At 48.2% G+C, this 15885-nt stretch overlaps 1 protein-coding gene across 2 annotated transcripts in view; it reads left to right on the forward strand.

Annotated features, from left to right (window-relative positions):
• LOC116427259 (uncharacterized) overlaps nucleotides 1-15885 on the forward strand; it is a 165871-nt gene that overhangs the window by 115267 nt on the left and 34719 nt on the right. For both annotated transcript variants that reach the window (XM_031977394.2, XM_031977395.2), the window contains exon 4: nucleotides 11674-11730. In XM_031977394.2, coding sequence (XP_031833254.1) covers nucleotides 11674-11730 — 57 coding nt within the window. The remainder of the gene's footprint in view (nucleotides 1-11673; nucleotides 11731-15885) is intronic.

The following is a 15885-nucleotide window of genomic DNA, read 5'->3' on the forward strand; positions in this document are numbered from 1 at the left end:
AATCGTATTCTCGCCTTGCTTCCTCTCCCTCCCCCACCCCGCGTCCTTAGTTATAACTTAATTACAAGAAAAGCTGCTCGTACGAACCGGCCAGCCAGCCAGCCAGCCAGCCGACTGGCCGGTCGGCTGGTCGGCTGGCTCGAAGCGATATATATTAGATTTTCCATCATTAGAACTTTTTGCGCCGAGAAATTATATCCAGAGATGGAACGGAGGCGGGACTCGCGGTCCCTCCCGGAGAGGATCGATTCCCGGGATACGACGCGTCGACGTTGACTTCTAATTTCAGAACATTACCCGGGGGTAATTAAAAATATACGATTTCACTTCATTCTGGTCGTTAAACACGCGTAATATTAGCCGCCGTTATTCCATCGCTCAATGTTTTCCTGTTTTAGCGAATAGAACGAAAACGTGAGATCGTGAAACCTGGAATTCTCTCAATTCCTATCGAATCCAACGAGCTCTTCCTGTTGCTAACAAGTCCAACGAACATCGATGTTAATCCTACTTAAACCACCGAAAACATGCCCGTGAGCGTACGTCGCTTGAATCGATTGGACAACTAAATCAAGGGACGTCGATCGCATCGCATTACAATCCGGCCGTAAAACACGCACCGGGGACATAGGTTCGGCGTTCCGCGGATCCGCTCGCGTGTGCACGGGCCGGACCGAAGCGGAACAGCGATATCGGGCCGATAGAGCGCGACGACGACGACGCGGCGATACCCGGGATGTTGATTGCCGACAAACCTCTCTAATTACCGCGTAATTATGAGCGTCAGCCCCGCGGACGCCGCTTGTAACGCACACAGGATCTCCCCGGTGGACGGCCGTCGTCGTCGGTTAATTGTCAGGACTACGGAGAGCGGCGGCGGCGCGGCGGCGGCGGCGCGGCTATTGTGCCAATTAAGGCGAATTTCTGTCGTTATTATTTTTTAATGGATTATACACGCGACCCCCGGCGGCATTTGCATTCGATGAATATTTCATTTGCACCGGTACACGCCGGAAACCCCGATTAATTAATCGAACGGGCCAGCGTCGAATTTATGGGCCGGCCTGTGTCGTACCCGGTTAATGGAGCATACTCTCCTCGCGGCTTAATCGCTCGTCACGCTCTTACACGGCCGGAATTCTTCATACTATGCGCCGACAACAACGAGACCAGTAGAAACTCACCCCAAGAGTTTCTTACCTTCTTTTCGCCAATTATCGAAGGAACTTGCACCTCTTGTATCGCGCGCACGATAATAACTCCAGAACTGTTGAGCACTTAAATCGATCTTTTTCATTTATCGAGATTTATTGAGATTTCAAGCGTCTTGTATTTCACTTTTCGTGCTTAATGGTTCAGCGGCTTTAATGATTCGAGGTATTCGTGTCCTTCCAATAATAGTGATGAAAGAAATTAATGTATCCTCCCGATCGAGCGTCGTAGACGGTACTCTATGATATACACTGTCTTCATCGGCCAATTCCATTGATCTCCGAAACGAAGTAAATTCCAATTTTTGCATACGGCGGCCTCGGGAACGGTCCCAATCAAAAGCTCGTTAATCACAATCGGACGCGAGAAGGTTCACGCGGCGCTCGCGTGAATCCGCCGCGAGGAAGGCCGTTTCTCTCTCCCGGCGTCGCGTCGCCCGGTCTCAATTGCTCCCGGTCGAGGCGTTTTCCTGACGAATAAGTCGCCTCCATTACCTCGCCGCGTGAAGCACTTACTACGCTTTCGCCTCCTTCCTCCGCCGTCGCACGGAAAACCACCCCCTTCGAGCGGGAACGTCCCTGCGAGGCCGTTAATGGCCCCTCGTTCTCCTCTACGTGCGCCGCAACGTCCTCGCGGCTACGACCCCGCGTACGTGTCTGCACAGTTTCACGGTAATTCGAACGAAAATACCGTAATAAGGTACGTGCGAAGCCGCGCCACCCCCGCGACTTCGATTCCACAGTTGTGCGATGCGTTACGGGTGATGGGACACGATTTGCGGCTCGATCGTCGCTCGTTGTGCCTTTGATAAACGACTCTAAGCGTTGGAGACAGGTTCGAGCGACTTTCGTTTGAGTCTTGCGAATAACGAGGAGTTACTCGGATATTCTCTTAGTATTGAGCGTGTATGGTTCTTAATTACTGTACTTGTTAACTGGAAACTTAAGGTGGAAATCTGAGATGAATTTTTTATATGGAACGTCTTTTGTAGCTATAAAACTTTCAGTTTCAAATACAAAGTCTAACGTCTAATACAAATAATTTAAACTCTATACACAATAAACACTCTTGGCAGATAAAGTAGCTATCGAAGGGTTAAAGAATTCAGCGTTCACTGTCTCAGTAATGAATATTCATGCCCCCATAATAATAATCACGTTATTCCATTAGCAGCGCCGGCGTCGAGCCAGCTTATAAACCCCATCGAATTAATTCGTTGAAATTACTCTACCATTTTCGAATTGCCACGGGCCTTCTAGGCGGGGACTGGGAGAATCCGCGATGGAAGGGGTTGCAGAGGAGCGCGCGCGTGTCGTCGAACGGAAACCAATAAAGGGGAGGCTCTTTTATGCATCGGATGCGCGCCACGCGACCCCCAACCCTTCCTCGTTCTCCTCATCAATTTCAAATAATTCCTCTGCGACGCGACCATTTTTTCCCTTTCGTCCGCCCCTCCAGTATCTGTGGATGTCTCCGCTTGTTCTCTCCCTGTTCAACCCCCTCCCCCGAGGTGTCACTCTTTTGCAGCATCGACGGAAAGCGTCGGCGACCCCCGTGCAGCGTCGAATCACGAACTTTACCGAGCAATTATTTCGGAATCCATCAGTTCCGCAGCCGGATTAAGCGTTTCGAGAGCGATTATCGGGGGGCAGGGGCCGATGATCGATCGATCCGACGCCTCGCCGGCCACCGGGCGAACGTCTAATTGGACGGAACGCGGCCCGCACCGTTTTTGCGCCCGCATTATCCTCGTTACGGTTCGCGGAAACCCGGGGGCACCGGCGGGGGGATGGTCCGGCCGGGAGTCCCGATGGAACACCGGGGATTCCCGGAAACAGCGCGGCCGCTGGAAACGATCCAGTTACCGTTTATGCCTCGAAATTATCGTGCCACGCAGAAAACGATCGCGGGTGATCGTTACGCGCTTCGTGACGGGGTTGCCGGCGGAAAAAACCCGCGGCTTCCTTGAATATCATGCCGATTTTCAGGCGGACGCTCCGCCGGCCGGTTCTTGCTCGAGTTCGGCTGAGAACCATCTGTTAGGGCTACCTCCCCTGTAGCTGGCGATAATCGATCGACCGAGATTTCGAAATCTGAGAATCCACTGGTGTTTGTCTTTCTCTTCCCAATTCTCGTTCGAGAAAAGTAAAGAACTCTCGGTGTATCTCACCTTGTAGCTTTCGGCACCTAATGTACAAGATTCCAAAATTGTAGGACTTACTGGAACTCCTCCATCTTCCCTCACTGCGAGAGATTACGAATCTATATTCTCAAGCTTCAGATAATTTCCCTATTACTAAATGCTCAAACTTACCTCTTCCCATCCTCTCCACTTAATCTCCCAAATACAAAACCTCAATATTCTCAAGAAAGCTTCAGATTATTTCCCTATTACTAAATACTCACACTTACCTCTTCCCATCCTCTTCACTCAATCTCCCAAATACAAAGCCTCAATATTCTCAAGAAAGCTTCAGATAATTTCCCTATTACTAAATGCTCAAACTTACCTCTTCCCATCCTCTCCACTCCCAAATACAAAATCTCAATATTCTCAAGAAAATCTCAATTAAAACTCTACTTACAAACGCCAAACCTCTATCCCCCATTCACCTCGCTCAACATTCCTCAAAATCCGCGAAATCTCCGAGGCCATAAATCACCGGCCAGAAAGTCGAAGCGATCATTCCGTTTCTCGCGAGAGCCATGGACGCAGGAATCGAGGCAGCAACCCTTCCGCGGGTGGAGCGAGCCTCATAATAAGAGAGAATGCCGCGACCCACCCCCGCCGGCGCGCGGGACTCCGTTGGACAAGGCGGTCGCCATGGAGACGGAAGATCAAGTGGGCAGCGGAGAGGGCGGCGAACGGCGAGCGCGGGGGTGGGTTGATTTCTTCATAACGGCCGCCATTATCGCGCCCTCCGACCGTGCCTCCACCCCCGCCGGGCTGCGGCCCGCTCCTTCCACCACCCCGCCGGCTCCTCATTATGTCCCGGGGCGGAAGGGAATATTCTTGTTTTAAAAATAATCGCCGGCAGCCGGGGCTCGCGAATGGCGCCGTTTGTAATTGGAAAAAGTCTCGGCTCACGTGCAAGAACGCTGTTTCCAGCGGCTGCCTGCGTTTCTTCCTTCTTTCCTCCCCTTCCGCGCGCCGCGTTGCCGGTCGCCGGTCGCCGCACGCCGCGCCTCGCCGGACCGTTCCCCCTCGGAGAGTTTCCAACCTGCCCGATGGATTAAGATTTCTCTGTCGAGAGGAACGCTTTAACGCCGGTACGCGTTTCCGTCTAATAAATTCTCCGGCCGCGGAATGAATTCTTCCTTTTCGCGTGATAATTATTTATGGCCGGGCGCGTACGCATTATCGGCGGCGCCGCTAATCGAAGGCGTGTCTCGTGCGTGGGGAACAGATTTTTCTCTGGTAAGTTTGAATCGTCTAGAGCTGTGCTTTCGGGGACGACGAAGTTGATAAGTGCAGTTTTGAGTAGACTTATTAAAGTGCAAAGGTTATCCTGAGACTTTCGATAGTAGCGTAATAGTCTGACGATCGTAATGTTGCTTAGGAAAAATTCATTTATCTTCATTCGTAACTTTAGACTCGTATCTTCGGAAACACTGTTCTAGTATTCTTTCTAGATGGTTCGCTACTAGAATTATTACCAAATTGAACGTAACAGTGGCAACTGATTAAGTCGTTAGAACATACCTATCTCTCAGTATTCTTAAAACCAACCCGCACTCGCTTGAAATCGCAGTTAACCCTCTATGGGCCGACTTTGTTCGTGATTATAACAAAATCTACGCAGTGCAAAATTAATAAGTATCCACATACGAATACGAGTTAACGTATCGAATAGTTTCAATTTCATCAAATGAGTGTATTTTGTAACTTTCGAGCTACAATGATATGAAACTTTCACGCCTGAGCGCATCAAACTTTAAGTTAACTGATTACTTAATTTTACTCACCGCTTTGAGTGCAAAATGGCATAAATCGACAAGATTCCGATATACTGACATGTGACCTTAAAGTTACACGGACCTACAGAGGGTTAATACGCAGAAGAACAGCAGAAATCTCGGACAACCGGAGAAATCCTCGAGGCAGTGGCAGCTCGCGATTTCTCATCGCTATTCACGCCCGTTGTGGCACGATTTTCTCCCCCGGACGGTCTGTAACGCGCGGGGGTTGGGTCCGCGCGGTTTCCATATCGGCCGGTCAAGGGTGGTGCATACGTATTACAAGATGGTTCTTAAAAATTGATGAGACGGCCGGCTCCACGCAAACTAGATGTATCCAGATGCCGCATCTCGTATTCATGGTGCTTCCTCGGGCCGGGAAGGGTAGCAGGAAACACGGCGAGGGAGAGGACGAGAGAAAGGGTGAGGAAGAGAGCGAGGCGTGACCGGAGCAGCGCGCGAAACGAAAAAAATGGAAGAGTCGAGGAAAGAACGCGCGCTCACTGCGAATTCACCGCGATTAGAATATATCGCGACGGGAATGGCCGCCGCCGCGGTATCGCTTCCTCTCCCCGGAAACCGCAGCCTTGAGAGCGGCCGGGGGCGGTGCGGTTAAACTACCGCAAACCAACGAAATGTCAGCATTAATATTTCAGCCGTCTCTTGTGCGGGCTGGCCAACGGTCGCCTCTATGCTTATTACACTTATTGTATCGCGGCGTGGTTTAAATATTAAAATCTCGTTTCCCCGGCGAAACCTTCCTCGGCCACGTAAGAAATCGATCCGATTTTCGACTCGCGATTACTTAGAGACTGTTTCAACTGGAATTTAACTGGGTGACGGTATTGGGAGTTGCTGGAGATTGTGAAGTTATACGGATTATTATAAATGAAAATTATAATGGTTATTTCAATTTTAGTTCGGTAAAGTTAGTCGTTGGAAGTTTTAAAATCACGAAGGTGTAAGGTAATATTGTAATAAGAATTATCTATATTATAGTTAGACGAAATTGGAGTTATTGACAGTTACAAAGACGTAAGTTAAAGTTATAGCAATCTGTTATTTTCAAGGCAAACCAGCAAAAACAAAGATTCCGTATATAAGGAAGCAAATCCTTCGAAATCGATCGCTAACGATCGTCTTTAACGTCCGATCGTTTCATAAAAGACATTAATACAATTTTTTCCTACGGAAGAAATTCCCCGACTCGTTGCACGATGATTCATCGGCGAGGGGACACCTGATTTCTCGTTGAAACAAAAAGACACAAGACCGTTAGCGAGGTTAACGATTCACGGTTCTTTTGTCTTCCTCGAGGTTGTCTTTTTTTCTATGGAGATCGATCTCTCCGCATTGTTTCAACCGAGTATCGTACATATTAAAATGCCACAAAAAATCAATCTTTGGGAAAACATCAAAACATCAACCATTAACAAAGAAACGTAATAACCTTACACACTAGAAGTTACAATAAAAAAATGACTACATATAGCGTGACTCCAAATTTATATACAAACTCAAATGTCCAATAACACAATCAGAAAAATATAATTCCCGAAAAATAGTTTCGTCGGACAAACACTGTAAACAGCATTACGTTTTGGACATTTTATACATTTTTCCCAACTAGATAATTTTTTCTAAGTACTTTTAAGTCAAGTTTCCCATAGACGCATAGAGATCCCTGCGTCTAGTAATAATGTTGCCGAGCTTCGGCCACGGCCGTTCCTCGGCCTGAAAATTACTCGTCCTCACCTGTCCGTTACGCTGACAAGTATCCGTACAGGTGTCTTGCGCACGTAACCTGGTGGGGCGGATGCCGTGCACGACGGATCCGCCACTTGCGAGCCTGACCTTTATGAATACTAAGGGAGAAGGGGTTGCACGCGATATCCCGGCTCTGTCAGAAGGCGGTCGTGCCGAATTAATGAGCGGCCGGTCAGACCGCGCGCCGTGGAACTCCGTGGAACCGATGCGCCCGTCTGTTCACGGGAGTTATCAATGTCGCGGGGAAATGCCGGATGCGTGAACCCGACTGTTGACGGAAGATCGATCGCCGGTGCCGGAAAACTAGCATTTATTCAGTGGACTCGCTCGGTGTTGCGCCGCTCCGATATTTCCGATATTTCTAAGTTTATAGAAAAATTTAGCGAAACGTCAGTACTTCGAGTATATTCGATAGTGTAGCGTTTATAGTAGTAACGAAAGTGTACATTCTTTTTAAGTTACTGGATTATTGGACTCAGTCGAAATGGTGGAACTTGAAGAGTTTGATGTAAATGCCACCCGACCGAATGTAAATATAGACGAGCAATGAAAATAGAATCATTCCTCATTGTAGATTAGATTAGGTTTCGATAGCGTTCATGGTATCGATAGAACTATTCTGTATACTTCTTTGAAGCTTCTAGATTATTATATTCAGTCAACATGGTGGAAATCGAAGAGTTTCCAAACCGATTTAGCGTATGAATTTTAATAGATCGGATGTAAATATAGACGAGCGACTAAGATAGAATCATTCCCCGTTGTAGATTACTGGTGCGAAAGTAGCTGCCCTCGGTTGAGACGCGAAAAGTAATCACAAGCCTAGGGATTAACGATTAATTAAATAGATACGGCGCGCCGGCGAGCTGCATAGGAAGCCCGTAGCGAGTCGGTATCGGAAGAAAGGGAAGCGAAAGCTTAAAGAAACAGTCGTTCCGGTTTTTAACGCACCTGCGACCGATTTGCCGTCAGGCTGGGAACGAGATAACGTGTTTAGGGGCGAGTTCGCGACGACACCGTGAATACGAGAGGCACCGTAACTACTTTACGATCCTCCGGAGGATCTACACGGCGGCGCGAAGGGTCGTATTTATTTCACGCTCGCGTTTAAAATCGATTGGCACCTGTCCTGTCCTATTCCGTGTCACGTTTCGCCAATTAATCGCGTAAGAGCCTATGCACACGACGCGATCCTATTGCTGCAGTGATTATTTTAACCAGTTAACTGTGACGAGTATACATGTCATCGTAAAGCTTGATACTAATTCCTTCAGCGATGAATTCTTTATTTATTCACATAAACATGTAATTCTTCTACATATACTCTACGTGCATTCGTCTTGCGTTCGACGAATACACGCTCCATTTTTTCATTTTATTGCGTAGAACCAGAGGTTTTTCCAACTAAATTCCACAGTTAAGTGGTTAAAAAGATAACAGATGCTTCAGTGCGGAATTACTGGAGAAATTGATTTAGTTTCCAAACTGAATCGTGTCAATTGAAATCTTAGCCGTATTCTTAAAGTTCCTATAGAATTTCAAAACGATTCGACTGCTCGGTTGTTCCAGTGTCAAATCGAGGACAGCATTGGTTTCAGAATTTGTTAAAATGCGAAATAATCATCTAAACGTTGTATCTTAGCCAGAAATATATGAAATGCGAAGAATAATATGTAATAACGTAGGAAATCGAGTTTAAAGCTAGTCGCAGCGATTGTCTGGAACGTTTCGAATATAATAGGGGTTGAAGCATGATTCGTTGCACTCGTTGACGAACAGTTTCCGAAAACACGGAACAGTTCGAAAGGAATAATGTAGATTCGCCGGCAGAGTGCACGATAGCACAAAAGGTTGCTCACGCACACGCTCCATTTTTCGATTTTATTGCGAGAACGAGAAGTTTTTCCAACTAAATTCCACAGTTAACTGGTTAAAGTAACAAAACAAAGTCTGTCTCATAGAAGAACGATAAGAGAATTTTACCTATGTCGCGTGCATGAGCCCTAAACGCGTCACACTCGCGACGCTATAGCAAGAAAATATTTTCAGGTTAATCCGAAGCGAATTATCAATCGTCTCAACGATTCCGCCGGGCACCGACACACGCCGACGCCGTGTCCGGGTATTTATGGATCGCACCGGCGGCGCTTTAATCGGCCGCCATCTTGCCGTTTTTCGATGTTTTTCCACGGGAATACCGGCGATCGCCGGGGGCGTTATTGCGCTTTGTGACTAACACGCCGTTGGAAAAAGTCGATCCGACGGCGGGAGCGGATACGCGGAACGAGGTCGCACCGTTCATATTTAATGTAAGCGTGTGCCAGTTTCGTCGAGCGGCAGTCCTTCGTTTTAATAATGAAAACGGGCGCATCAAGGATCCGCCGCATTGTTGTCCGCTTTTCAGAGCCGCGTAACAATCGCTGGACGCGGCCGGCACCGTTTCCCTTTTCCAGCTGAACGCCGAGTTTTTCCCTTTTCCCCGGGCCCGGGAAAACATGGTCATTCGCGTTTCTCTTCTGTCGGAGCAAAAAGATCCCGCAACGATCGTTTTCGCCCGTTCAAATACCACCGAACGTCGTTCCGAGCGTACACCTTCGAGCAACGGTGAATAATCGCGGCGGCGATTTAAATTCAGTTACTCGTTAGAGTCTACCTTATTTTAATATTCCCCCGACTAATTAATTATATAATGCTGCAGAATTTATGAGGCGAGTACTTCAAATTGAATTTAATGAACACGGAAATTACTCAATTCGTATCGAGCGAAGGCGAACAACATTCTCCGGCTTACGTTCAAACGTTTGAACCCCGGCTTCCTATGAAATTCAGATGAAATTTCAATCCGATCCCAATCGGAGCCAAATGTTTGTACCTTAATGACGAGTCAACATTAAACGTTTCGACTCGGCATTATTCGGCGCATAACTATTGCAGTAAATGTAATTTCAAAGTTTAAACGTTGAATTCATTCGGAGGCCGACTATCTTAATCACCGCGAGCGTAATTGCCATAAAAATCGCGAGACTAATCCGTCAATTAGCGTTTCGTATAATCAACGACCGACGGGAACCTTCGAGATCTCGTTTCCGAGGGAATCATCGCGAGAACCGGCCCATGAATCATCCCCCGCGCCGTCGATATGTCATCGTTAGAGCCTCCGTTATTCCCCGCAAAGTAGATCCGCTCGTATTTGCGGCCCGAGCTATCCGGCCGTCCGACGGTATTGAAATGTCGTCGTGTGCGTCCGAGGAAACCGGCGGACGACCGGACCGAGGGGGAGAGGAAAGGTGGGATTATCTGAATACAGTCGTTTCAGGGGTGAGTTGCGGCCCCCCGGAGGGCAGTAGGTGGCCGCGCTGGAACCGTCTTCGGCCGCCGCTGACGTATAGCGGTCATTCCGGCGCGGAATTGCCACCATCTTCCTCCTAGCGCTGTCGCGAGGGTCTCGAATAGATTATTTGAATATCGACCGGCACTTTCGCTCTGTATTCCCTGGGAACTCGGAAACACGGCGGCCATGTGTCACCGGGATTGCTCGCGTTTTAGCATAATTCCGGCTGATTGATAACCGGGGTGCAGGGATGTTATCTGGATCGCATTCATCCCGTCCCCCGGTTTAATCAGGCTGCACGTGGGAGACTGGTTCCTCGAAATTATAGGGGCTGCTTGTCGGGCTTCCAGGAATTCGGTGGACTCTGGAGATTAGGCCGGAGATAATTTGACGAATGGATTAATTTATTCGGTGAAGGGTGCGCGGAGAAATGGAAATTACCGAGTGTTAGAGCAGAGTACACAAAATGGAAAAATGCGATATTAAATCAATTGACTGAATTGGGTTATTAGAATTATACGTTCATCAAACTGTCACCGCAATGGGTAGCATTGTTTATAATATAGAAATGTTTGCGAATAATCATCGTTTGAGTGAATTGTAATTCGATTTGGTCACCGGTGACCCCCATGGCATTCGTGTTAATATCAGTAGGCAGGATTGGAAAGAAGGAAGAAGCATTGTCTATTAAAAGAATATTAGAAAGTAGAATAGAGTGTATAATAATGATAGCAACCTTTTAGCCGTCGAGTTCAAAAATATATCTAACAGTATAATACGACTAAGTTAACCCTCTACAAACCGAATCTTTTTCATGATTGTAACAGAATCTATAAGTACAAAATTAATAAATATCCACATATGAATACGAATTAACAATGTAGTTAATAGTTTCAATAATTTCATCAAACGAATATATTTTGTAACTATCACAATGACGTTAAACTTTCACGTCTGAGCGTATAAAAGTTGAAATTAACTGATTACTTTATTTTATTCACCACTTCGAGTGCAAAATGAAATAAATCAACAAGATGACAATATACTGACATCTGACTTCAAAGTAACATGGGCCTATAGAGGATGAAACATTGACAAACGAAACAGCTAAGAAAATGAATTCTAAGAGGCGATTCTCGGGAAAGATCCATTTCCAAAACAATGCAAACGCGTGAACGCTGAAAGAAAGACGGAAAGCGTCGCAGAGGCGACGTATTAAGAAACAGATCGCTATCGGATCGACCGGCAGTCCATCATTCCGCTGTCGGGGCAGGATAAAGCCCCCGTGGAAATTCTTTGGGCGTCCGCGGTCGCGTCTATCATTTTTACGAGAAAAAGGCTAAGTTTCCCGGTCGGTTTTATAACGCGACGTCACTAACGAGGCACCGTTGCACTTTTTGTTGCAGCCAGCGACGCGCTCGGCCGAATCGATAAGGAGCCAGCCTCGCCGGAATCCATACAAGGTGAGTTTGCACAGAGTTTCATCGTCCGTCTGTCGTCCGTTCCTCTCTTCCCCTCTTCTCCCGCGTTTCTCTCGCTCCCGCGGCATCGTCGTCTGTCCGTCCCTCTCCACCTTTCCCCGTCCCCGTCCCCGTCTCCGTTCGCGATACGATTAACGTACCGAAGGGCTTAACCTTCGCCGATGGCAGGAACATAAATTTCACAAACGAATAATACGACACGGCGGAGACTGAGCGAAAGCCGAAGTATCGGCATTATAAATCCGCGTCGTTATTTCTTCGCCTCCTTTTTGCCGGGCCGACGGAGCCCCGGCCGACGTTTAATTGCACCGATGAGCCTGTACGCGTACGCGCCTCGAAGAAAATCGTCGAGAAAGGAAAGGGGCGCTTGATTGAGAAATTTTCAGACGGCGAAAGAACCGCCGCCCGGGGAATTTTATTAATCGGCCACCTAGTTGGGACCTGTCGCTCTCTCGTCGCGCGCCACGCGTTTTTTCCGACAGGCAGAAACGAAAAACCGAGCTGTTCCTCGTTTGTATCTTCGTATCGAGCAACTTTTTGATGCCACTTGGTGGCGGAGGTTTCTATATGGGGGACAATGGAGTACGAGCCGAGTACAGTTTGATGAACCGTTGCTTTGAAGCAATTAGAAGTGAACGGCCGATGGAGGTGTTGATAGATTCTGTTAATAGTTACCTACATTTTCGGTTGGCAATTCGTTCTGAAATTATACAAATCTATCTACTAATCTGGATTATTCGCGAACAAGCCTCTATATTTGTGACTCTAAAGCTACGCCTAATTTATAAATATCTCTAACCTTTATTGCGAGAAGATAGTTCAACCTTAAATATGAAGTATCAACTCTAATACTACCAAGTAGACCAATCTTTTAAATCACCCAGAGTTCCAAACTCTCAACCATCAATCCCTCAATCCACACGATCGAACTTTCAACTCCCTATTTCCACAAAATCCCGCTTCCACGCAAGAACCATCGATGTTTCCGTTACACCGCACTATGCCAGCGCGAAGCCCACACAGTCTCATCTCGCGGCGTTCCGCGCAGGTCCTCCGCTAATCTGTTTCCACGTAAAATATGTCATAAAACCAATTACACTCGGCGGGAGCGCCGCCCACCGGGGCCCGCGCGCGGTTTGTCATTTGCCCCGGCGGATTCTTTCGCGGTGTATAACCGGCCTTTTAACTAGGGACATTATCCGCCAGCCTTGCCCCCGCCATGATTTTTCGCCGGAGTCGTAAACGGCCGATGAAGACGTCCGCGCAACCCCCTCGGGCGTTCAGAAAAATTTCGAAAAATCTTCGAAGGGATTCTGTTTTAAGGGATTTCAAGGGAACCGGGCTTCCCACGCGACTGAGGCGGCCGACGAAACGATTCCCGCGTCGGATAATTTAGGCTCGCGTGAGAACTGTCGGCCCTAGATCCCTGCGTGTCTCTTTCCGTCCCTTCGCGGCTGATTCTGCTGACTGTTCGCGTTTCTCTGGAAAACGCCGGGCTGTCGCTTGTCTCTGATCGTAACACGTTTCGGGGATGTCTACGTCGACGACGACTGTAATGAGACGTTAGACATTAACGAGCGAATCGACTTCTGGATGTCTCCTTGCTGGAATTTGTATCGAGATATTTCGGCTGGTTTTTGGTATGAAGCGTTGTTTTTAGCTTGAAGTGACTTCTGATGATTTTGTCAATCTTGTAGGTTGATAGATCTTACAGAAGGCTTCTAGCATTGTTGTCTTTTATACGACGCATGATTCGATGCAGTAGAATTCTAAAGTTTGAACATTAAGCTTCCCACAATAGTGAAACGAACTAGCTTTGTTCTTTAATAACACGATCTAATCTACTTCGCATCCACATTAAAACCAAGTACCTCAGATCCTACCATTCCTATTCGCACAGTAAAGTCTACTAGATCCACATCTGCACCTTAGACTTTCCACAGACGACACCCCGCCAGAAAACTCCATTACCTCATATTCAATCTCGGCCGAACCCGACCACGACTCACGCGGCGCGAGAGGAGGCATTGTTCTACCGCGTCCTTGGTCCCGAGCGCATCCGCGAGAACGTTCCTCTCCGGCGCATCAAAAGCGCGCCCCCTCCCCCCGGGAATCGAAAAATAAGCAATCACGATCGGGGCGGGATGCTAACAAAGCTCGCGGGGGAAGGGTCGCAAAAAATCGGCGCTTGGACCGGACTCTCGGAAATCCTGAACCGGTCGTAACTAAGAGGGAAGAGGTGGACCGAACGGATCCTGGCCGCCTGCACCGTCGTCTCCATCTTCTCCGTCGTCGTCGTCGTCTCCGTCATCGTCGTCGTCGTCGCGTATCTCGTCTACGACCGCAAACGGCCGAAGGGGGCGAAACCGAGAAGGAGCGAACGATCTGGTCCGTGCTCGGGGAGGAAACGGGCACCGGGTTACCTGGCCTCGGCGTCGACAGGGTGCGGGACGAGGCGGAGAGGGACGACAGATCACAGCCGACCTGTGTTTTACTTTATAGCATTTAGCCCCATTGTTTGTCTTATTGCTATTAGCCTCCGTCAATTAGTAATTGTATCTTTAATGCCGATTCCGTGAATCGGGTCCGGTGCAGCGGGGACCGAGCGCTGGGAGGACAGAGGTCCTCTTTCTCCAGCACCGCCGCTTCCTCTGCTAACCTTGGCGGTTCGGGCCAGCCGGGGACGGTAGGAGAAAATCAGACGGCGGAATTGGATGGTGGGGAACTCGCTGGCGGACGGGACCGACGACCGACGGAACGGGGCCAGGAGGGGGGCATGTCATTAGGAGTCATTAATATCACGGACCTCTGTAATTTGACACACTTCCGATCGCCTAGCGCCACTGCCGCCACCCGCTCCATTTTTCTTCCCTCTCCCCCGGCCACCGCGAGCTGCCTGTCCTCCTCGGGCCGCAGCGTTTCAGCGCTACCCTTTCCCTTTCGCGACCGACTTCTTTCGTTCGTTATCTGGAATAGGATGGTCGCTGCACGAGCAGCTGGAGGTTTCTTCGGAGGTCCTCGGCGGGGAAAGTGAATGGACCGCTCCTCGCGACGACTATTGGTGATTAACGCTTTGCGCAGGGAGCCTCGGTCAGGTTTGATACGGAATTGTCAAGTTTGGTCAGCGTTGAACTTTATATGATAACCTATGGAATGTCGAAGCATGGCAGCCTGGTCTCTTCATTTGCCTGTGACTTGTCTTCGGTGTCAAGTATCCCTTGGAAAAAAGTTCCGAGCGCGAAGGGTCAATTCTCGTTGGATTGACGATTCCGATGGAATATTTGCAACACTGTAAGATCTATACTGTACTAAAATTGTCCCAAATAGGATAGGTGGTAGAACAGCATATAAACAAAGTGAGGAATGCGAGCTAGAGCAATCGAAGTTAGCGTATTGAAGAGTAGTGAGCGTGCGTGTAGAAAAGAGGGTAAGAGAGTCGGCGAAAGTGTCGATCGGAGTAATGCGAGTTTTGTGTTATACATACATATTCTAATAGATAAATAAAACTGTGGAAAAGTTCTATTTATTTCGCATAAACCTTGTAATACTGAATTTTGTTAGTAAGATTAGGCACGTTGGGAAATACTGCCGAGCATCGGGTATCATTTAGAAGCAAGGTGATTCGAAATACACCTGCTCCCTTCATTAGCGGTATTTTTCTTTAAAACTCACTTCACAAAAGGAACACACCGACCCGATGAAGAGTCGGAGCAGCCGAGGATAGTTCCATCGAAGTCCAAACACTCGACTACTAAGAGGGTTAATTGAAATTACACGCCGCGTTGTGCGGAACGTTCAGGTACAATCAATTAGTCAAGTGTCTCTGAGACAGCGTGGGATGCCGAAGCTTCGTCGGCTGTCTTCTAATGAATCGCCGATAATTAACTCTCGCCTGACATTTGGCTCTCGCTTACGGAGCGCGGCGTTCGAACAGCTGTAAATGCGCATCGCCGGAGCGTTGCGAAAGATTCGTCGCGTCGCCGGATGAAAACGAGCAGCCCTGCTATGATTCGGAATGCAAGCGCACGGCCGCGATCGATATGATCCGCGGATGCTAATCGATACCGCTAATCGTTTATTCCTGCGTCGTACAGGCACACCTGTTCGACCGATATGGTCAGACCAGAGATTCTTTTA

Source organism: Nomia melanderi, chromosome 9 (assembly GCF_051020985.1).
Source record: "Nomia melanderi isolate GNS246 chromosome 9, iyNomMela1, whole genome shotgun sequence".
Classification (NCBI taxonomy): domain Eukaryota; kingdom Metazoa; phylum Arthropoda; class Insecta; order Hymenoptera; family Halictidae; genus Nomia; species Nomia melanderi.